At 45.7% G+C, this 23,501-nt stretch overlaps 1 protein-coding gene across 2 annotated transcripts in view; it reads left to right on the top strand.

The window, feature by feature from the left end:
• Positions 1-23,501, top strand: part of Svp (COUP transcription factor 2) — a 91,600-nt gene that overhangs the window by 8,339 nt on the left and 59,760 nt on the right. The window contains exon 2 of one of the 2 annotated variants that reach the window (XM_070665296.1): positions 11,422-11,580. In XM_070665296.1, coding sequence (XP_070521397.1) covers positions 11,422-11,580 — 159 coding nt within the window. The remainder of the gene's footprint in view (positions 1-11,421; positions 11,581-23,501) is intronic. The other variant, XM_070665297.1, reaches the window with a different exon arrangement.

Here is a 23,501-nt window from a genome sequence, read left to right as displayed (position 1 = left end):
CGAACGTCACGGTTACAATCGTCGAAGAATCGAAAATGACGAGGATGGCCCACCGCCGGTGTCAGCGGGGGGAAAAGGGGGGGGGCGAACGGGGGGGAAATGAAAAACGCACGCACGTTTACGCGCCGTGAGGTATAAATTACCCAAGATCGTGAAGCCCCGACGTCGAGATCGTCGTCTGACAAGACGAATCTCTTTCATTCGTTTAATACCCTTCCTCCCTTCGTGTCAGGGCTAACGGGGTACCCGTATGGAACCCCTTGAATACCGAAAATATACCGTATGGAACGTGACATTGGATAATCGATAAGACGGAGTGTTGGGGCGACTCGCTGGACGCTCGCACGTCCCCGCGCGTAAATATTTTGATTAATGATCCCGCGAGGACTGTCTGGTCCGGTCGGGTTCGGTCCCGGGACGCAACGGCCCGATTCCAAAACCGGATACCCTTTCGCGTTCCCCTTCGCGCCGGAGATCTTCTGCCATCCCTCCCTTGCCGCGGCTCAGCCTCGGCCTGATCGACGATTATCGGCCCTCGCCCTCTCTCGCTCGCTCTCTCGCTCCGCCGTGTTCTTTGATCTGGTCATCTTCTCGACAGATAGCCGCAAACGTGTTCTAAGGAGGCTTCCTACGGGGTCACGTGGACAGGCACGCCGTCGAGGTCCTGGGAAAGACCTCGGACGTTGTCCTCGCGGTCGGAAAAACTGGTCGTCGGTCAACTGACCGTGGATAATGCGAACCCCTCTCGCCGGCACCTTCAAACCGCGTTAAATGTCCCGTCGGGTATTATCTCGCCGGCCCGAAACAACGCCCGGAACGACCGGAGGCGTTGACGCTTTCAGACCAGTTCGACCTGTTCGAACGCGCTTGCGTCCGATTTCGGAAGGTCCCTTTATCTGGAGAAACGTTCTTGTAAGTGCCGGACAGTCGTCAAGGACCGGGGGATCCGAGTATACCCGCCGTAAATTAAACTATTCGTTCATCGGCGATTCCGGACAATCTGAACGATACGCGGGTGACCCTTTCGAATCTTTGATTATCGTTTGAGATTAGGCCTCGCAGGCGGACAGGAGAAAGACGGATGGTAAGAAGAAGAGAGGGAGATAGAGATTAATCTGTCGATTACAGAAGCCCCGGAACCTCCCATTTCAAGTAGCACGACTAGTACAAGATTCCCTGTCTTTGGTTATTGCGCAATAGTCATTCGCGATTCGACCCGGCCTTTCGCACAGGCGTAAGCTTGACCCTCGAATTTTATCGGCCTTCAAATTGAGATGACGACAGATTAAACGGCGAGCGACTGTATAACGAACTGATCTCGTAAAAAGAAATTGGAATCGCCGTTACGTTACCACGGTTTCGATAATTACAAAAGAAGTTAGATCGATCCACGTTGCTGTGCTAATTAAATCTAATTAATTGAATGACGATCGGCGGATCGGAGACACCGGCCGTCCGTTTCTGGCATCGGTGCTACCAAGCACCGACTTTTAGGCCTGTGTTAGACTAATATTTGCCGACAGCTTAAGCTTGTGCGTTAGACCAACATTTCTTACGCCTCGAAAGAAAAATTTAGCGAGCTGTATAATTGTCACGCATTAAACTGTTTATTCATGTGCGTTTACATCCGACCTTCAATTTTTTTTTCTCTTAATCTTCGATGCAAAGCTTTCTTAAGCCATGTTAATTATCATATTCCATAACTTTAATGTTTTCGCTCATAATTCTTTTTTTTTTTTGCGATACCTTGCTTCCGTTATTTATTATATTTTTACATTTAATTCCACAGTTAAATTTATTACTGATTTGCATGCGGGGAAAAAAAAATTTAATTATATAGAATATATAAAGAAACTTCTTAAAAAGGGTCGTAAATCGACGGGCGAGTTGCAAATTTTATGAATGAGTTCGAGGCTCAATTGCTACGGTGTTCTTTCACGTAACGGCAAACGCGGAGCATTGTTTCACACGCTGGCTACGTTGAACCCTGTCATTATCTCTGCCACGGCACCAACTCCCTAATTTTCGAGAACATCGGCACACCTGTGTGTCTCTGTGTTTTTTTGAGATAGGTTTTCGGTGGACGCGAGTGTTCTCCAGCTGCGGTGAACCGTTCGCGGCCTTGAACGTTCGTCCTTGCACTCCACAAGAGTGACGAGAGAGTATTCGATGTCGTTCCCAGAGGATACAGCCGATTACATTTATTTGTTCTCGGGGAGAGGGAAATGTCGCTGTGAATGAAATCGTGGCGTAACTACGGTGGGAATTGCGATTGAAGCGCATAATTTGTATCTTGGCGATCGTGCTTTCGAATTATTAATCGAGTCAATTAATTGTTCAATTAAATACATATAACATCGTCTTATTTGTTCAAATTACCATTTCATTCAACCTTTTGACGTAGATATACATAACGCGTGACATATATTTATATTAATTATGTTACAACATCAGATGTTTCATTTATTTCGATTGTAAGACAAATTTAAAAAATTTGCTTAAAGAATTTATTATTATTCTACTTTTGAAAGTCCACGTTATAATATTTCAAGCAAATTAATACCACGCAAGGTACTAAGAATATTAAATTTATATTTATTACATCACAATTAATTTAATAAAATTTCAGAAATGGCTTCCACGGGACCATTCACATTTCGAACAATGCGCCGTTATTACATGACGAATTCCATACGAACGTACGTGGTCGAGGCAAACATTACTTAAGAATCCATGTCCATATGATTTTGATTATAGTAATTACGCGCGGCACGAGTAAACTGGTCTTTAAGACAGAAATACTATTTGTCGTGGAGTGACGTACATTCTGTACGAGTCACGTTACACCTTTGTGAACGCAGCACGATCGCGGAGAGCGATATTTATTATACATATTATACGTGCTACGGGTTTTTATCTTTTCACACAGCCGAACCCTTTTCCAGTCTCCCCTCAGCGCGTACTAGCAAATTATAAACCCAAACTATTTTGACATAATTACGTCAACAATGGCGAATATAACGAGCGGAGAGTAAAATGGGCAAGGGCATATATTTCTAAAAAACGATTAAGAGTAATTGTCTCGTGAAAATCTGGCACGATATTCCTCGGCGTTGCGGATGCCTCAGGAAAGCGAGTGGAATCGGAAATGTATCGAGAAAATTAAAGCCATTTTTAATCCCATTACGTTCACAGTACACACATACCTTTCGCGCGATAAAAAAAAAAAGGTTTTCCGCTTTCACGATTTTGTTTAAGCAAAATCGTTTTTGTAAATTTGGTTACAAGCAAATGTGAAAGTTAGGTTTCTTTCCCCGGCTTTATATTTGACAGCGTAAGATCCAACTCCCGTGTTTCCCACGCCTCGATTCCTTACGTAAAATATTTATTAAAAATTTTTTTATTAATCTTTATATCTTACGCAAGGCTTGTAAAATACGTTACACTTTTATTTTCCGCGTAAAGGAGGATATTCCAAACGTGTGTCAAGCTCTTATTCGATTCGCCGCATTAGGCTTGCCATTTATAAATATACCGAAAAGTTTCACTGTTCTGTTCGGGGTGGAAACTTGATTCCGGTCGGAGGTACATTCGCGAGGGGCTTCCTATCTTCTTCGCGGTACTTCGCTCCCTTGCGCCTTAAGCGAGTCTTACGCTTACTTACGGACTTACGTTTGAAACGCGCGGAAGGAAGAAGCCGGAGCGACCCGCGGGCTAATCGTTCTAACAAGATCATACTGTATTATTTCGACTTTGCTAATCTTTATTAATCTCGTTTCTACCTGAGGCATACGTTTTCGCGGTTAGCACGAGTGTTTCGCGAAAATGAAACGGCGCGGATCTTCGTGACGGGCCGCCGGCGTTTTGATTAACGTGATCACATCAAATCATGCAATGACGCGGTCTCTTTCCGACGTTGTAAAGGGTATGATACGAAGAGGAAAGGCTGATATACTTGAAGATGATTTTGCGCGGATGGAAAAAAGGTCGGATAATTTTTGTGGATTTAAAATAGTAAGATAATGAAATTTTTTTTCTAATTGCAATGCATTTTGTCTTGTTAAATGTACAATTAACGAATTTAAAAAAAAAATTTTTTTTTATATTTATTTGTAAAAAAAAAGAAATGAGAAAGAGATAATTATTTATAATTGTTATTAGACGTTTTAGATTTTCTCTCTTTTTTTTTCTTCGAACGTTTTAATACTGCAAATTACAGATTCAATCAACTCATTTTCCTTAATGACATTTATTACCAATAATTAGAACGATTACCCAGGTTAGATGAAAAATTACTTAACGCATTTTGATACTTACGCCTGTATATTTTAATCAGCTGGATGTAAATAGGGACACGTCGCACGTAGCAATTATCCCGCAGGCATTACGTATGAAACGAAAGTAGAGTACCTATATGATATTCGCCGCGCGATCGAGGTAACGTTCCGGAACACAAGGCGAGCCTCGAATCACGTCGCGACGTGGCGTTTGATCTCGCTGAGACGCTCGCTAAGCACTATCTTACACGAACAGCGTATTCACAAGAGTCGGACTTTCTAATCGGTAACTATGTGCGCTGCTCGATATCGTTGAACGGCGTTTCATCTCTCTCTAGAAGAGAATCCCCGACGTGTATTTCTCGATCGTCGCGGATCTCGAGGATCGAGGGCATAAGGTAAAAGCGGTAAAACTCGACGGGAGGACACGCGAGCGTATTCGTGACTTTTAATGAACAATGCTTTTTACTGCCGACTATATCTAGGCATCGCGCTATTCAGCGAATTGTGAAAACTTATCTATGAACCATCGAGGATCCCGAGAGAGATCTTATCTAGTAATCTCCATCGGTAAAATTGACTTCAGGAAATGAGATTAGCAAAATATGAAAGTGAAAACGATTAAAGTTACATTTAAAAGAAAGGCGACGTATATAGAAATGTAATAACTCAATTATTTAGAAATCTCGCGGGGGGGAAACAAATCAAGTGCGAGGCGTCGCTTATAATCTATATGTTTATATGAAAAGAACGATTATAATTATGGTTTTTTTTTTTAAACTGAATTAAGAAAAAAAAATACTTAAGCGAACGAGAAGGAGAGAATAGTTGATGTAAGTTATGTTTCCTTCCACTCGGGTACGATGCAATGTGCCGTGTCTTGGGTAGCTTGTGGTTGTTTCTAAGAGCATGCACCAGCGGCAAGGTCTTACATCGCCAGGACGTCGGACACGGCACCGGGTCTGTACGCGTGTGTATATACATATATATAGATATATATATATGTATATCGCGTCGAGCATAGAATTACCAAGGCGCGACTTACCTGGACGCATCCTCTGTGACCAATTATCCTGCTAACGAACCTCGCGCTCTCGCACACCGCCGCTATCTAGCCGCCGCTTCGCCGTCGGTCTGGCCGAGCTAATTAATTATAACAATGTCGTTAATTTTACGCGACCGAGTCGAAACGTTACTGACCGAATCGCGCGCCACTTCTCTTCCTGCACGGTAAAAAGAGTTCTTCTTGCCATTCGTCCCCCTCTCGCTGTTAAACAGTCGAAATGTTATCGAGCGTCCGCTGAAATTTTGGAAACTAACGTGTACGGAAAGTGAACGATCAGACTTGGTTGCAGATATATTTATTTTTCGTTATCCTACATTTTTTTAATTTATTTATTTAAAACTTAATGTGGGAAAGAAGATTTGAAAATTATGTTAAATAAAATGTATATTTAATCATGAAATATTACGATTAATTTTAATTTTATTTTTGATATAATTGCTTTTGGAAAAGACACATACTAGAAACGTTTAAACCTTGTCATCATTTCCCACGCATGTTAGCGTTTTCTTAATAGATTCGCCGATGAGCACAACAAACCGGAAACGTTTGCTAATTCACTCTATCGTCTTCTACCTCCCAAGGACAAATAATTAAGAACGTAACATGCGAAACGAGATCATAATGAAGGGAAGCTCGTGATGTGGCGGTTATAAGGTAGAAGAGCGCGGTCCGCTATCGTTATCCCTTGGCCTTAATACCACCGCTTGCATATCTTGTCGGTCTTATTATTATAATTACCGTCATTATTCGCCACAAAGTCGCTCGTTCCGAACGTCGTGACTCACGTCTCGCCGCGGACATCCTCAGCGGCGATCGCTCGCGATCGATTTCGCTACGCTTTCGTCGACGATATCGAAGCGCGATTAGCGCTTCATCCTGCGAAAAAAAAAAAGGGAAAAGAAAAGAGAAACAATCGAAACGAAATCCTAACACATGGTCTTCAACTTATCGATCAACGATGATGAATACGTTCGACTATCATCCACGCTCGCGTGAAGCTTGATTAATACGGCGCGATTCACATTTTTCGTGTCTAAAATTATGTCGTCTAATTAATATGTATCATTTAAGAAAACTTGTCATTATTTTAGTCAAGATAATACAGCAGTGAAATAAATAACGATTCATTTCCGCGCTTCTTTTTTTTTTTTTTTAATTTTTTTTTATTTAGACCGGTATATCAATATGGAATTATGTAATATTATAAAAACTTGTATATTGAGGTAAAACAAAACACGTAATTATGGAAATAAATGTAATGCCAGTAGCACACATCTTCAGCAATGTTTATGTTGCAAATACTTGTGGACATTTTATGTCTCGTATTTTTTTTTTAAACGCGTTCATAATGTCCAAAGTCTGCGAGTGCCAAAGCGTTTTGCAGAGTCACGGCATCGCGACAGTGCAATCGTGAGTCACGATCAGTCAATTCTCTTTGGCATAATCGCGTATCATGGTCCGTTCGACTCGTGTCTCATCGCTGATGACTGTACGTTAATCGTCCTTTGCAATTTTTTTTTTCCTTTTTTTTTTTCAGGAAAAATCGCGAATTTTCGTGTGACTCATCGCGCGCGTACGGCGAGTCCTTAATTAAACCATTTAGGAGACCGTTAATGATGATCCTCCGAAATGTTAAATCGCGCGATGTCCTCGAGATTACTAAGCGATTGTGAACGCATAATGACAAGCGGAAATGCTTGTTGCAAGAAAAACGTGCATGAAACACCTGGTGGTTTATTGGCACAATTGTAATGCTTACTTTCGTATGTTAATAACGTTACATTTTCCCTTTTTTTCTTTTTTCCAGAATTAATGACTTGCTTTGCGAACTTTTATGTATAATATAACGTATCTCGTATCTGATTTTAAATAAGAAGAAAGATAAACAATATCATGTTATATATTAAACCAATATTTAAAAAACGGGAATATTAATACTCGAAATTAAAAAAAAAAAAATTACGCCAATAAAATAAAACCAAAATTAATAAATATATCAGATTATTAAAAGATTTCTATAACGTTGAATAAACGTAATTGAACGTTTCGCTGAAAGATATTACTAGTATCAGAGCGAAACTTGATAAAATTTGCCGTACGGAATATTTTGATTTCGAACACTTTTGATATTGCGCACGTTACAATAAGCTAAAGTACACAACGCTATAAAATGCATATCGTTATTTGTTCAAAGAGAAATTAAAAAGGAACTCGGGGAGAAGTTAATATTTCCTCATCACTCTTTCCCTACGTGTTTCACTACATTCCATTCTCAGATTCCCTTTTCCGACTCTCGCGCACATTCCTGGATCCTTTTTACTCGTTTCTTCGCGAGCATAGTTATTTTCTCGCGATCTTCTCATATGAGTCGCTTGCTTCTTATTGAGATGCAATGTCGAGCTGTCTAACGCATTTTATCCTTCTTTTGCTGGATTCCAGCTCTTGTTAAATTAATCTACTCACGAACGATACTACTTATCGAATTTGCCACAGGTGTAAAAATAAAAAAATAAAAAAGTAATTGGTTTAACTACAAAATCGATACGTACAATTGTTCTTTTTAGACTGTTGAGGAATCTAACAGATACGTAAAGAAGAAATTATTGAAACGCGATTACGCGGAAAGAAATAAAAAATTACTACTTTTTAATTTAAATATACCAGTTATTTGTATCTATAATATCTGCAAATGTATTATTAACTAAACGACACGCTAGGTTATCTCCATTCGTCTCGTGCAATTTTCTTTACTCAACACTCGCGGAGTTTTAATTTTGCTAGATTTACCTATTCTTCACGCACATCGAGAGATAACGTCGTGCGTCACGGCTAAGTGCGAATCGATCAATTGCCGCAGATTCGCGCGCCAACGAGGACGTCGGTTCTGCGACGGTAATTACCGTGGCGACTGGCGACGCGATCTATTAAAATTAAATCAACTTCTCATTAGGCGCGGCAATAAGTCGATCCGGCCTCCGAAGACCCTCCAGGCGGCATCTTTTTTTTTTTTTTTTTTGCAGAGCGCCACGAAAAGCAATAACGGAGCCCCGTCTACGCAATGTTAATAAACCATAAATACCCTTTCGTCGCAAATGGGACCTTAATTAGGTGAATCCGATCGAATACGATCGTCCAGCTTGAAGCAGCGAAACGTCCTGGAGGGATTAAGACATTCTCTCCACATCGACGTACGCGGGGATTTGTCCTGTCGCGAGTTGGCACTCGGTACGCGCCGTGGCATGCCACGAAGGACTAGCAATGAAAATTCAATGACGCGAGCAATTTGAGCTCGCGGCGAACCTCGCAAGCTACAATCTGAAAGTATAAACGGTAGTTGTGTACGAGCGAGCTTTCTCTCTTTCTCTCGCTTTCTTCCTTCATCTACATCGTGCTCGCTCGGTGTTTCTTACGTTCTCTTTCTTTCGTTGCTCTTTCGCTGCCACGGAGCTCACATATACTGCGTGGTCGCCGGTGGTTGGCTCGCACAGAATAATCGCGTAATTTGCGTGTAACGATGCAATTTGTAGTTATGGCGACCCGGCTCTTTTTCCGTCTTCTTCTCCCTCTCCCCATCCCCTTTGCTCGTACTTGGCTTTTTGTCGGTACCGACGACATCGACGTCGGCGACAACCACGTCGCCGTCGAAGAGCCACGGAGCTTAAAACTTCGAAGACGCGAACGACTCGCGAATTCAGTTCGCCTTTGATCTCTCGTTCGCGAGCTTATTTTCTCGTTTAACGTTGGAAAGAAGAAGTTCAGTTATTTACTATTAGAACCTGATAAAGAGCAATTACTTTAGCTCGATGCTGTACGTCGGAAAAAGAAAAAGAAAAAAATTTGTTTGACTTAATTTTTAAATCACGGCGACGATTCATGCTTCGCTTATGATTGTTTGCGTTGCCAATATCGCGTTTCTCTATCTCGGTGACTCGATGGAACGTCTTTGCGGATTCACGCGAGTGAACGAGAGTATTAGTAATCTTGCGAATGACTTATGGACGTCGGCAAGCAAAATCACCTCTTTATCTCGATTCGAAAGTTCGTGCGCAGCGGGCGTTCTGTTACGATATAAATTGCTGACTTAACTGCGCGCTAACTATTTATCTATATGTACGTAGCCGTGCCATCGATCGCGACAGTAAACTTTTCTGTACCCAGGTCCAATTCTCGGGCAAAATATATAAAATATTACGAAATACGCACGAATTCCATTCGTTGAAACAGTTTTGCATAAATTTGTGATGATGAAACTACGCGTGTATCTAATAATTATGTATCTGCATATATTAGCGATGTTTAAAATAATCATTTGAGAACGGTAGAAATTTATCATTTCGCAACATTCACTTTTTTTTTCTCGAAGTGCAAGATATCTGCCAGGATCTTTTTTTCTTTTAAAGATTAAGGCCTACTTATATTAATAAATGAATAGATTCTACTTTAATCTTCGATTTCGTTTCGCCGATGCTCGTACGCAGGTGTGCGCGCGGATTCTATCCAACGGGGTGTTTTAATTAAAATCAGCCGAGTGGCCCCGATCACCTTTTAACCCCTGGTACGCGCGCGCGTGCACCGGCCGGCGCTGGTTTTACTCACGTGCGTGTCCCACGTGCTTTTACGACGCGGAATTATTGCCCGCCTCGCTGTTTATTAAATTGAATTGTGTCGCACCGCGTCGTCACCCCGTGGTAGTGGCTCTTTATCGGACTCCTTTCTCTCCTGCCGCTCCATTACCACCAGCAATTAACTAACCACTCATTAGGGAAGCCGCGTGCACGACCATTCGCGCGCCAATCAAAGAACGACCCGGCCTGTCGGCTCGCCACGATTATTATTGCGCTCGTCCTCGCTGTCCGCAGTTTTCCGCGAATAAAAAAGACGGGGAGAATTAAAACGATTCGTATAACGTGTTTAAGAGAAATAAAAGTAGAGAATATTCCATCTCGCAAATTAAAAAAGAAATATATATAAAAATTACGTACAACAATTAAAATTTAATAAACGCATATCACGAATTGTAAATGGCACTGACCTTTAATTCGGAAGATAAATTCTCCCAACGGTACCTTGCAGTTTCGGCAGGATCGTAAAAGCGCATCTCGCGCGAATCGATTTCTGGACGAGTGATATCCGAATAAATAAATCTCGCGGCGGTGAAAACGGGAGAGCGCTCGGGTCTCAGCGGGACGGCTGCTAATAGGATTTTCGTGATCAAGTCCGTCGGCACTTTCGACTCATTCCCATAAGGAGGCAAGCAGCCCCCTTGTACCGAGCGTCGCGCGTGTGCGCGGCCTCGCCATTGTGCCAGATCGTGCATCCGCCGTAACTTAGATCCGCGCTCCCTACGATGACCTCAAGGTGCATCGGTCTCGTTGCAACGTGCATGTTACAAAATTTGCGTAATCACGTATCATCGGTCCCGGTGCCTCCCCGTTTCTGCCCTCCCTATGCTCGTTCTCCCGATCACGCTACGCAATCTCGTCGTTCCACACGTGCACGTCTACGTGCGCCGCAAGATGCATCCAATAAACAAGAGAAACTTACTATGCCTTTTCCTAAGCATCAGTCCCGTCACGTTTATGGCTGCTCATACACGCTCTATCAATAAGAATCCGCGTAACCGTCCACGTACTTGGACGGATCTTGATTTCAGCACGTGGTAGGCTAATCGCTTGTGCTTTATCGCGTGCCGATCGAGCGTTGCCTCTCGTTATTCCGCGCGTTTATTGTGGCGCGTGAATTTACGAGAACATGGAAAAAATACGCTACCATACGTCAGCGAAAAGTGGTTAAATGTTTTTTGTCTTGGAAGATTGGTCTCGCGAAGCGTCTAATCGTATATGACGTTAATAGAGAAAGCACGATTGATGTCTTGAAATTTAAATTGCCTGCAGAGAAAGACGGGAAATAAATTTTTTTTTTTTCACTCCTAACGAGGACATTCGATTTAGAATTTGTTTTCCAATGGGAAGTAATAAATGTGTTAATCGTCGCGTTAAAATGTTTCGCGGAAAATACCAATATATTTTTTTTTTTATTTAAATGTATCTGACGTAGTGCATTTTATTTTTGTTTCAGGATGTAAGAGTTTCTTCAAGAGAAGTGTCAGGCGGAACCTAACGTACTCGTGTCGAGGGACGAGAAACTGTCCGATCGACCAACATCATAGAAACCAGTGCCAGTTTTGCCGCTTGAAAAAGTGCCTGAAGATGGGCATGCGCCGGGAAGGTATGCACTGTACTGAACCCTTTTTACGAATTTATTAGCGATCGATCTCCACTGGTGATTACATCGTGGTCGCCGAAATGCCTTGACAGCAGTGTCCGAAATTCAGGAAAAAGATTAATAATCGCCAGTTTGTTCAAAGAAAAAAAAAAAAGAAAAAGAAAAGAGAAAAATATCTTTATATTAAATTTAATTTTATTTCATAATTTATTCGAGCGACACTTTTATACGATTATCGGCTAGAAAGTTACTTGTGTTCACTCAATATTCGGGGAAACGTCGCCGTCAAGATGTCGATGCGATAATAGTATTCGCGACCCGCTGTGATCACCCGTTAAACTCTCCGTCACACGGTCCGCAAATCAGCTTTCCTTTTCAAGCTCTTGGCATTGTCCCGATTGAACTGCGGAAATTCTGATATCACATACCATAATTATACATAAGAATAATAAGAAACCGCACGGCTTACATCTAAGAATTACACTGCTCATTTTTATACGATAATTATTTTTTTTATCTGCTGATGAGATACGCCCGCAGAAGTTTCTAAAATAACTCTGCGAGTCCTGACGCGTTGGCGTTCTGCTTGGTCAGTTTTACGCGTCCGAAAATCGTCGCGTACCGAAGCGACGGCTTTATGACGCGGCCAGGAACTTTTTAATTGCGACCCGTGGAAAGGCCGGAAAGGTTCCCACGCCTTATCCCCCGCCCGTGATTCCACGTTCCGCCGTTCTTGAACTTGGCTACTCGCATCGCGCGCGATAAGATCTGACCTTGTTCCGCTGCGCGCGCGCAACGAGGAGAAAAGAAGAGCGCGCGCTCTCTCGCTGGTCATCGGCTCTCTCGGACCTGCCCAGGTGTACGGCCACTTCCGTCCGAGACTTGGCCGTTCATCGTGGCCGGCGCGGCCGTGTCTGCCTGCCCCGAAGCGTGCTCGCGCCGCGATCGTAAACCCGGTAAATCACGCGTTTTTACGCGTATCAGCCGCACGCGTCGACCCGGCGATCGACCGCGAACGGCGATTCTGTCGCGCCCGAAAGGAAAGCGTAACGAGGCGCAGACTACGCGAACGAGTTGAATTGATTTGTTACTTCCTCAGGTGTAGCAATTAATCGAATGCCAGCCGTACGACACTTTCAGATCGAGACGCTTGTTTAACGCAATTTAGCGTCGACTTTAAATTATCTCTTAAATTGAAATTTTAATAACGCGTCCTCTACGTGATACAAAATCATCGAATTTATATTCGACGTAATTTCTTAATGCTTTTCGAATAATATCTTGCTAATATCTTGCATTGCGAATTATCAAAACCTTGAGACCGGAACCGCTGTTCCTCATTTTGATCTGGGCTCTCTTTCATGCGCGGGCTGTAGAAAGCGCACGGCTTCCCAAAGGCACCGCATTCTTGAATATCGTGAGTCACATTGTACTTTATGAAAGAGAAGCTCGCGCACGATTATTCGCACGAGACCCCGCCGGCTCTTCTAGCCCGCGGCGGAGTTTTTCCCACAGGAACGTAGACGGGAGAAGCGCGGAGAAGACGTCGCGTTTTCTGCCCTGTCACAGCGACATCCGCCCATTATCCGCGATGATGCCCCGGTCTTTGATAATAATTTGAGCTGCTCGCGAGCACGGGGCACGTAACTCTGTCTACACTCACCTGGTCTCCACCATATACGTTCGCACGAACGAAAGATTCGCGGGAAGGAAAGAGGAAAGAAAAGAGAAGAAGGAGAAGAAGAACTAGTAGTAGTAGTAGAAGTAGAAGACGAAGAAAAGGCCGAGGAAAAGAAAAGTGCACGAAGGGCGGAGGAAGAGGATGACGAGGGCGAGGGGGGTTGCCGGCACCGCTGGCAGGAACGGCAGCAGCAGCAGCAACAGCAGCGACGGGAGAAGGCAGAAGAGGCGAGAGGTCGTGGCTGACGTAGGGAGGGGAAGGAGGGTTAAAGAAGCGAGACGAGAGAAGAAGGTACGAAGGTGGAGAAGCATCGAGAGAAGAAGCGGGACGCGGGGAAAAGGGGACCAGAACGAGAGAGAGAGAGAGGAGAGACGATGGTCCGAGGTCAGCGGGGTGCATGACCTTACCTCGGGGCCCCTTCCTTCCGTGGGGCCCTCGAGGCAGACAGGATGCGCTGAAGATTACCCCGTAGATACTGTCCGCGATGATTACAGAAATCTAGGAAGCCGCTCAATTTAATTAACCCTTAATTGCGAGCGCTCGGGACGGGATGGTGCGTTTACTCCGGTATCCTGGCGCTTTTCCCCCGTTCCCCCCCCTTGTCTATTCGAGGACGATGATGATGATGATGATGGTGGCGGCGGCGGCAGTTGTTCCCCTTGTGTATGAGCGCGCGACGATGCGTGAGTTATCGCTCCGCGAAACGAACCGCGCTTCTTTTCTTTAAAGACGAATGTTAGACGGGACAGAGACAAACTATGGACACGGCGTGTAATACAGTTATGTTGCAGATTCTATCTAGAGTTTGTTAGGTCACTGAGTCTGAGATCGTGCTTTTTGCACGGGAGGAAAAAAAGAAAAAAAGAAAAAAGAAACGACGCAGCCTTCGCGAGGCCTTACGAAAGACACGCACGAAATTTTATAATTAAAACCTTACATTATGAGGTAATAAATCTCAAAAAGATTTTTTTTTTTCCTTTTTTTTTCGTTCTTTTTAAATTATCTTTATTACAGTGGAAGGATAGGATCTTATTAGTCAATTTTTTCCGCTTCGTGATCACAGAATTGGAGATCAGTTTTATCGCGTTGAACGTTCCTCAGTTGGTCGCGTAACTATCGAGGGTACCCATCGCGATACACCGATAGCGATTCGCGACTAGGAGGCCCCGTTACGTACTTAATACGCTCGTTAAAACGAGGAACTTAGAAACGCATTCGTTCGTGGACGCGCACGTTTTCTTCCATACCCTCGCAATAAATCTGCACTGTTTATTTTACAACCCGCGGCCGTTACTTCGCGCCTGCTATCTTTGCCCGAGGAAAAAGAAAAGAAAGGAATAACTAACAGCGCTCAATATCCCGTGCGACGAAACGGCCGCGTATACTTAAATTTATACTCGTGCCCGGATAATAATAAATCGACGCAGATTACGCAGAGCCGCTGAGGCTTAAATAATTACGGGCAAGGTTTGTTTTTCATTCTCCTGTAAATGAAATCCGTTCGTCGCGGGTTTTATAAATTCTCACACGTGGACGACGGGGCGCGTAAACGCATATCGTCAAACGTTCGTTAACGCCGCAACAAAAGGAGTCGGGAGACGGTGAGGGACGTGGGAGTTGAGAGAGGAGACGTGGAGAGAACTCGAGAGGCAAATAACCCTAATTTCATCGTCGGAGACCTGCATTCAGAAAGTCATTATCAAACGAGCGTTCCGCGCGCCCGTTATAATTACGCGGGCGTTGCACAACAGAAATGTATCGAACTGTCTTCTCTCTTTCTCCCTCGTTCTACTTTTATGCCTCTCCTCTTCTCGCCGCCGCGGTCCTCTCACTGCCCTCTTCTTTCCTCCCTCCTCTACTTGCCCGTTCTCACGTTCGTTATTTGCACGCGTTTCGCACCGATCGCTCGCTCCAACCTGTACGCACGCTTGTCCATCCGCCCATTTCGCTTTCATTCCGATTACGTGAATTTTTTTTTTTTTTTAATAATTACACGAGCCCTTGCGCGCTGCGTTTTTCTTCGATTAGGCCGGTTTATCGTACCTAATGAAGATCACGTTCCCAGTTTCTCAGGAGTTAGTTACTCTGGTAACTACAAAGCTACTCCGAAAGTATTAACTTGCTTGCGGCAATTTTGCAATGTGCCGGCGACGAGCACTCGACCCGCGTAACGTTATCAATTTCTAGCTGCGTTCTCGACAAGTCGAGAATTCCGGGCTTCTCGTACTCAACTCGATTACGAATTCACAGCGTTACGTTAATTAATTAATCACGTTTCAACGAAATATTTTAAAATCAATTATTTCCGGCTGCGGCGTAACAATACGTTGCATCGATATTAGCAGGATAATAATCATCATCTGTTATTATAATCTTGTCAGTGTCAAATCACGGGCAAAGTGAAATTGGCTATTATTAATTATTAATTTCGCCGACGTTATACCGAAGGGCGTTAGGAGGAAAATTTTCGTGGTGGAGGCTCGGCTAGCGTTCCCCGGGATTTCGCTGTGCCCCGGTGCGCCAAGTACGGTGCCTTATCAATCGACGGCGCGCCTATCTCTCTGGCCGATCGATCGGCCGGTCGATCGGTCGCTTCCTCTCTGTCCTCCGACCGCGGATAAGCCTACGTACTCGCAATTGCACGCGGATCTCCGCCGGTTATGAAATCCTCGTGGAGAGCAACCGATAATCCGGTGCACCGGTCACGGCTGCGCGCATCCGCGGCCATGTGTGCGTCTTGCACGTGCATGCAACACAGCTTACGCGGTACGCCATGTCGGCGCGGATTTCACTTATCTCTCTTTCCCGGCGTCGAAGTTCCGCGCGCGCGGGGCCTCGACGGCCATTATAGCCGCATTAACTGAAATTAGACATTGTTTCCCTTGCCGGGGTGGAACGCGGCGGGCGCAACAATGGGGGAGACCGACCGACGGCGACGAGGCAGGGCGCGCGGCCACGGGGCGAGCCAAAATAGCAAGGGGGGCAAAGTAACGAGAGAGAAGACGATGGGAGGGAAATGGGCGCGAGGTGGATACCCCCGAAGAATACCTTTCTCTTCCTTCATCTCTATTTATCTCCGGTCTCCCTCGCTCTGTCTTCGCCAGCGTGCGCCGTCGAGAGATTGCCGATATTACGGCAGGGTCAGGATCGTGACTTTAATCAATTAGCGGGGTTTCTCGGACCCGGGAAATGATTAGTAATCCGGCCGGCAGCCAGACTCTCTCGGCCTTCTTCTCCGCGGCCCCGGACACCTCCGCTCCGTCGCTCTTATCCGCAACGGAGGGATAAGAATACGCGCGCGCCGGTTTCGACGAGCCCGCCGAACGAGGAAGTAATTGATGAGAGAAAATCAGCCTATCTTCGCGGATGGAGTTCATTACTTCGCAGACCCGCGGGAAACCGGCCGCTGGATTTACGGAATGCTCGTTGATTCAACTTTAATGCGAAGGTTGATATAAACGGCTTTTAAGAGGAAACAATGCTGCGTTAAACCGTGAAGGACTCTTGGGAATTCTTTTTTTTCCTATAGCTCAAAAGTATTGTCTCGGTCAAATTTTTTTCCACGTTAAAAGCGCAAGCTAAAGGGAAATTTTTTTTTTAATATTGATAGAGACACTAAAGTTTATGAGAGAATGGTCAGTATTCAAAGTACCGTTATAGCGAGATAAACTGTTGATACGCAATAGCGGCTGGCGGTGGATAAGCAACGAATCGATCGGTCACGCATCCCCCGCGGCTGCGGAAAGGCTGTGTGGAAATGTAAACGACTTTGACGAGATTCCACGCTAATTACGATTAATAGCAACGCGCATAAGGTGGTCTTATCGCTCTTGCTCCACTTGACCGCCGTTATTTTCCAGGTCGCTATACGCGATCTATTCTATTTTTTTTTTTTTGCTACGCGCCGAGAGAAACTTGACACGCGCATGCATATCTCATTTGCCTGGCTTTTAGTAACGTCAGGCCGAGTTATAGAATAAATTTCTTCGACTCGTTTTCATATCGGCCCATGCCTCGTGGGTAAAAGAATATTCAGTAAAATAACAAAAAGTACGAAAGAGAGAAGTGTACTTAAAAATTCTTTATTACAACATTTCTTATCGATAGTAATGTTTTTTTTTTCTTTTTTTTACACAAGAGTATTTTTACTGTTGAGAAAAATGCGAAAAGGTTTAATACAATCGCATACGACTAAGCTACGTAATTAACTTGGGCTGTAGTTAGGTTGAATTACAGGACGCGAGCAGTTTACGTGTAGCGAGGGACTTCCCGTTTACATTTACAGTTATATGTTTGCCGAGGGCCGATCTTAAAAAAATGAATTATTTATCTGGGAAGCAATAAGGTCGTTAGCGCGTTATTTTAACGTACTACTAGCCTACTCCGAAAGTTCCTCGTCGATTGTACATGTCTCCTGACACGATGGCCGGCGTGCGAGGCGGCCACGCTTCCCCATATTTACCCGTATAATCTCTTTCCGAGCATTAAAATACAAAGTAGCCGCATTACCATGACAAAACTGTCGGGTCAAGAGAGCCTGACACCGTCTGTAGGGGATTACGATCGGCGGTCGAGTCCGATATGCATATTCAGCGGTGCAAGGTCCACCTTGTGCACGTAATCTCGCGTCTTTTGTTCATCCTCGGCCAATCCGGGCACGCCGCGGTTTTTCCATTTGATCGTCAACACGTCTATTATTACTATTTTTTTTTTTTTTTCATTTTTTTTTCTTTCCCCTCGGATTCACGCTCGCGTTGAATTATCGCCATTGAATATTCGACGAGGTACATCCTCGGAAATTCGACATTGAATTTTGCTCGTGTACGCGATCCGCATTGTCATCGACGTCGAACTATGAAGAAACAAGAACATTAGAATTGAAAGAAAAAAAAAAAAGAAAGAAAAAAGAAACGTTATCACCGTCGAGATCTTCAAGGAGACTTTGATTTAATGCAAATGAGCTTCGAGCCTCGCGATATAGCATGGATTAAAGAATGACGAAAAAAAAGCACGTGTAATAAATATTTAATAAACATATATAATGGAGTTTAATAAATTAACAAATAATATCGTGCATATGTTACTAAATTTCGGGTTATATAAATGTAATATACAATTAATTTATTAAAATCTATACATATATAGACAGTCAGAAAATTGTTTCGTTATTTTATTTATGTACTGACACGATGGTAATAAATTTTATATATATATATAAATAGATAATAATAAATTTTTTTTTTTTTTTTGTTAAGATCTAAAATTAGATCATTGTATAATTGGAGACAAATGACTGGACTCGGAACAGCAGCTGGTCAATTCGAATGGTGACCTCAGGGACTCTCGAGGCACCGAGTTCGCTGTTTCAATCAGAATGTGAAAGTTCAGCCGCAAAAGGCTCGCTGTGCTGGCCGGCTTTATGCGCAGCCGGTACGCGCTCTCTCGCGCCAAGATATGCACACACACCTACACTATTATTCGCGTTTTCCCGAGCTTCTGTCTATGCCTACTTAACATTGATGGCTCATCTCGCAGCCGATTTACACGACGGACGTACGTACATATATTCGACGGCGGCCGAGTCATCCCGCTTTCGAGGCGGAAGATATCTTCGCGATTCATCAGTTGATCTCGGATACGGTGAATACATTCTCTTACAATTTAATGAGAAGAAGGTGATTAATTACGATCGGCAGAAACGTCAGGCGCCTCCTGCTTGAAAAGGCGTTGCAACTCCGACACGAAACGCATTTATAAAATACCGACAGCCGTAATTCGCACTTTAAGCGAGGTATAGGTAAAATTACAGAAGATGCCTTTTAGCGTTATGGAGAATAATTAATCTCTCGTGAATATATTGTCCGCTCCGGGGATAGTTACATCGAGGTCATTTATCGCCGCGCTTCATTAAATTTCCCTTAATACACCTCGACAAACACCACTCAGCGTGTCAATTTCTAAATTTACATCTCTATTTATATTTAAGTTCTCTCCCTGCTGGAAGAGGCTTGCAGGAATTTTTCTCCTTCGAGATGTAGAAATAAATGGTGAAATAAATTGTAAAAATGTAACTGTACCAATAAAAAAAACGATAGTAATACAGTTTTATTTCTAATAATTTTCTGTCTGACGCGCGAGTCTTAGAGCAGGTTAATTTAAAGACCTAATTGTGATTAGATATCGATTAATTGATCGTTAAAAAAATTTTTTTTTTTCTCTCTCGAGAAAAGTACATCGAGCCGTCGAGATTGCGAGACCGGATGCGTCTGCCCACGTTTGTCGCGTGAGAGCTAGTTCGCGCGACGAGAAGCAGGTGAATTCCGATACTGGCGACCACTGGCCGCTATTTCCATCGAGGATCTTTCTCTCGCAAATCCCCTGCACCCTTTCTCCGTCGATGCGATGCGGCAATCATCGCCGCTCCCTCAAATACGTGTCAATAACGCGGAGATACCGCGGTTAGAGCGCCGCGGAGCTCCGCTTCATCGCCGCGCCGTCCATGAATTCCTCGCGAAAATCCACAGGGCCCCGTATCCGGATTCTCGACACGGCGAGAATTGCGTTATTTTCCTCCGCGCGCCTTCGGGTTTCATTAAATCGCTATTTATCACCGGCGTCGGGCCGGAGCGCGGTAAGTTGATTACGCATTCACGAGGCGATTCGATACGCGCCGGCTAACTCGACAAAACCCGACAAATGTATGTCCGGTATCGACAGGGACATAAATTTCAGGCCTCGCAGATACTTACGTTCTTTAATAATACAAATATCATATATCGGGGGGAGAGAAAACGCGCTTTCACTGCGCGTTACCTTTATTTAATACGCTCTTTCGGGCTGATAAGCGCTCCGTTATAAAGTCTGACGGTGAGGAAAAGTTCAATTCAACGGTAACGACGCCGCGATGCTAAATCACATTCCTATCGCTCGTAATTCCAGGATTATTGGCCTAAGCGGAAAAAAATCCTGTGATGTAGTAAGACTACGTGGGCGCGCGAGGCGCACCGTGGCATCTCTCGCGAGGTCCGGTCGTTGGGTGCGCGTGCGGAGTCTCCGCGAGCCGTCATCGCTCGGAATCAACGTAAACGGCGTGGGAAAGCCGGCCGACAACCGGCCCGGCTCCCGGTGAAGGATGTGCCGTCAATTTTTAAGTTTGCGCGCCAACGTCAGAGAGGCGTGCGACTTTGCGTACGAAGGCGCCAAGGGGGCTCGAACAGGTGAATCACGTACGGAAAACACCCCGTTCCGGTATCCCTGACGAGTCGCGAAGGGGAAAGAAGGCTCGGAGAGTCAAAGTGGGTCAAAGTAACCGTCTCTGACCGCGCGGGCTGAAAAAAAAAAAAAAAAACTGGGTCGTCGAAGGGAATTTTTCTACGCGCGTGAAAATCACGTTATCTTGGGTTTTCGCGGCGATTCGGCTACGATAAACGGCAGGCTGGAACTTGCACACGCGATATTAACGCTCGACGCGCCGTGCAGGTATAATCTCCGACGATGCACGTATCGCGACCGCGGCGGATCGGCTGAGAGCAAGCGGGCGGCGCGGTTAAGCATCTGTCTGGTTAAGCAGCCAACGTTTAAGCCTATTCGCTTCGCGCCAGTGAGCTCCGTCTTGATCGTGAGATAGGCAAGCGGTACACGAGCCTGAGCGGATCTTTAATTCGAATCGCGGAAGGTGGATTCGTCCCGAATTGTGAAATTACGAAGCGCAAAGTATATATATCGTAAAACCTTGACTAAGTCGTCGATAAAATCTCTCTTCGTCGCTTTGTCGCCGGATCGTTGACGCGCGAATTCGTCTGGAAAGTATTATCTCCAAACGGAAAATCGGCGCGCTATTTTTGCGATACATAATCGCCACGAGTCGAATCTCAATTAAAGTTCAAGACACGCCGTCTCGGAATTATTATTAATAAAGTCCGAGGAGGTTGATTTTCGCTGAATGGATTTATGATGGAACGAGACCGCCACGGAGATTCGACATTCGGCGCGTAATTCACGCACGGCCGGCGCATTATTCACGGCGAGGTTACGCTAAATCCATAAAGATCTAGTCGTTGGTACTCTCGCGGGCGCGATTACGAGCCGCGTAAGAGCCGCACGCTCGTAGAACCAGTCCGTATAAGCGAAGCCGGAGTTGGTTTCGCGGAGACCCGCGCTTACGAATCACCGCGGCGGGCGGAGGTGAACGAAAGCAGATATTAATAACGCGCCGCGTATACATGATTGTTGCGTGGTCCCACCTTCGCCTCTCCTCCTGTTTCTCTACTCTCTTTCTCCCTTACGTCGGAGGTACGCTCCACCTCCTTCCGACCGCTCGGCTTTCCTCTCTTTCTCGCTTTATCGTACGCTCGCCACCTCTCTACCTTCGTTCCTCGCCGAGTTCGCCCGGGTCGCTCGTTTCTCCATGCCTTCCTCAACCTTAATGTTGCTCGTATAGCGTAAGAGCATAGCGCGGAGTAGCATGCGAGAGAGCCTCGTCGAGGCCTCGCCGCGAGCAGGCACCGTGGGAACCTTAGGCGGGCCTCGCCGCGCGCGCTCGCTCGCTCGCTTGCGCGCGTTCGCGCTCGCGGGGCCCTGTTCTGGACGCGTGTAACCTTGTAACCTCCACCGACCTCTCCCTTTCTCAATCTCCGGTCTCTTCCCTTTGCGCGAGAGAGGCGCGCGGGGTCTTCCCTCTTCGTTCCTCGTCCCCGTCGGCCGTGTGCGCACCTCATAACAGCGCGACAGGCCGCCCTGCGTGGCGGAGGTGCCTTCCGAAGATGCGATCTCGATCTCGATCCCCGATTCTTCGCGGCGAACGGTGAACGGGTCGGAGGCGCGCAACGAGCGAGACGCCGACGACGATCGACGGTAAAGAGCGCGGCCTGAAGAACGCGGGAGAGCGCAATACGATGCGCGCTCTTGATTGCGATAAATGTAGCGTAATAAATTTCATACGCGTCAGCCGCACTTCGAGGATCGCTCAGGCAGCCCGGTCGATTGCGCACGCGATACCACGCTCTCGTCGTTACGTTCGATCAATAATAAATTTCACCGTCGGGGCAGTAAATTCCGCATTCTCGGCAGCTTGTCTGGTAAAATATCGCAGCCGGCGAGAAAATGAGATGGACTCGAGTCACCTCTCTAAGAACGCTCGCGATAAATTCAAGCGATTTCCTCCCTTGACCGAATAAAAAATTACATCATTTCTATAAATTATTAAAATAAAAAAAAAATAAAAAAAAGAGTTGAAATAAAATACTATTTAATCACCTAATGCTACAGTTCGAAGGGCGGGCATATCTCGATGCAATATTACAAGTCGTTGCTAATAGTAACCTGGTAAACTGATAAGGAGCGGTGATTCCCATGGTTTCGACCACTTGAACCGTGCCCCGGGGAAACGCGTCGGTAACGATCAAGTTTGCCACAAAGTGTCCCTATAACTATACACACGCTCGAATCCCCGGGTAAGAAAGCAAGCGAGTTTTCTGCGGTCGGAACCGCGGGATAGGGGCAGCGTCGAATTAGCGGGTCCCGTAATGGCGAGCTGCCGTCCGTCCGGTCCGCGCGCTCGGACCTCGCGCTATCTTCTTTCCCGTGGAACGTACGCGGCCGTGCAGTCCGGCGGTAAAGGCGAAGAGCGGTCGCCGACGGCCCAAGTCGGTAACCTTCTTTCCGGCGAAATTATCATAATGGCTCGGAACAGAAGCATGGCCCGAAGCGACCTCCGGCTCTCGCCTGGAAACTGCCTCTCGCACGATCGCATACTCCTCGGCCCGGCATCTTCCGCGAGTCTAAAAGCAAGAGGGCCCTCCCCGCGTGCGTGCGTGCGTGTCCGCCTACGTGCGTGCATGCGTTCCCCGTGCGTGCGTGAGCCGTTTGCGCGCGTGGTTACGGCCGGGGTCCCTCGCAGCCCCTAGCCCCGGTACCTCGAAGCCGCCCCGCGACGGGCAGGGAGCAACGCCAGGTATACACACAGGTATATATCCCCCTCGCACGGTAATTACGTGACGTATTAATACCAGTTATTCCGCGTCGACTGGTTCTCTCTCCCGGCCGGCCGGCCGTCTCGATCCGCAGGTGTATTCGGCCTGTTCTTTTCTCCCTTTCCGCCCGTTCTCTCGCCTTCTCTCTTCGTACGACGGTCCGCTCTCCTCGCGATCTCACCTCGCGTCTCCCTCGAGCCGACCTCCTCCAACGCCACTTCGCCCCGCCCGCGAAAAGCACTCGCTCGCGCTCCTCTAACGAGATACTTTTCCAAAGCGAC

The sequence above is a fragment of the Cardiocondyla obscurior genome, linkage group LG13 (genome assembly GCF_019399895.1).
Source record: "Cardiocondyla obscurior isolate alpha-2009 linkage group LG13, Cobs3.1, whole genome shotgun sequence".
In the NCBI taxonomy this organism is placed as follows: domain Eukaryota; kingdom Metazoa; phylum Arthropoda; class Insecta; order Hymenoptera; family Formicidae; genus Cardiocondyla; species Cardiocondyla obscurior.
This window is presented reverse-complemented; position numbering and strand designations above follow the sequence as displayed.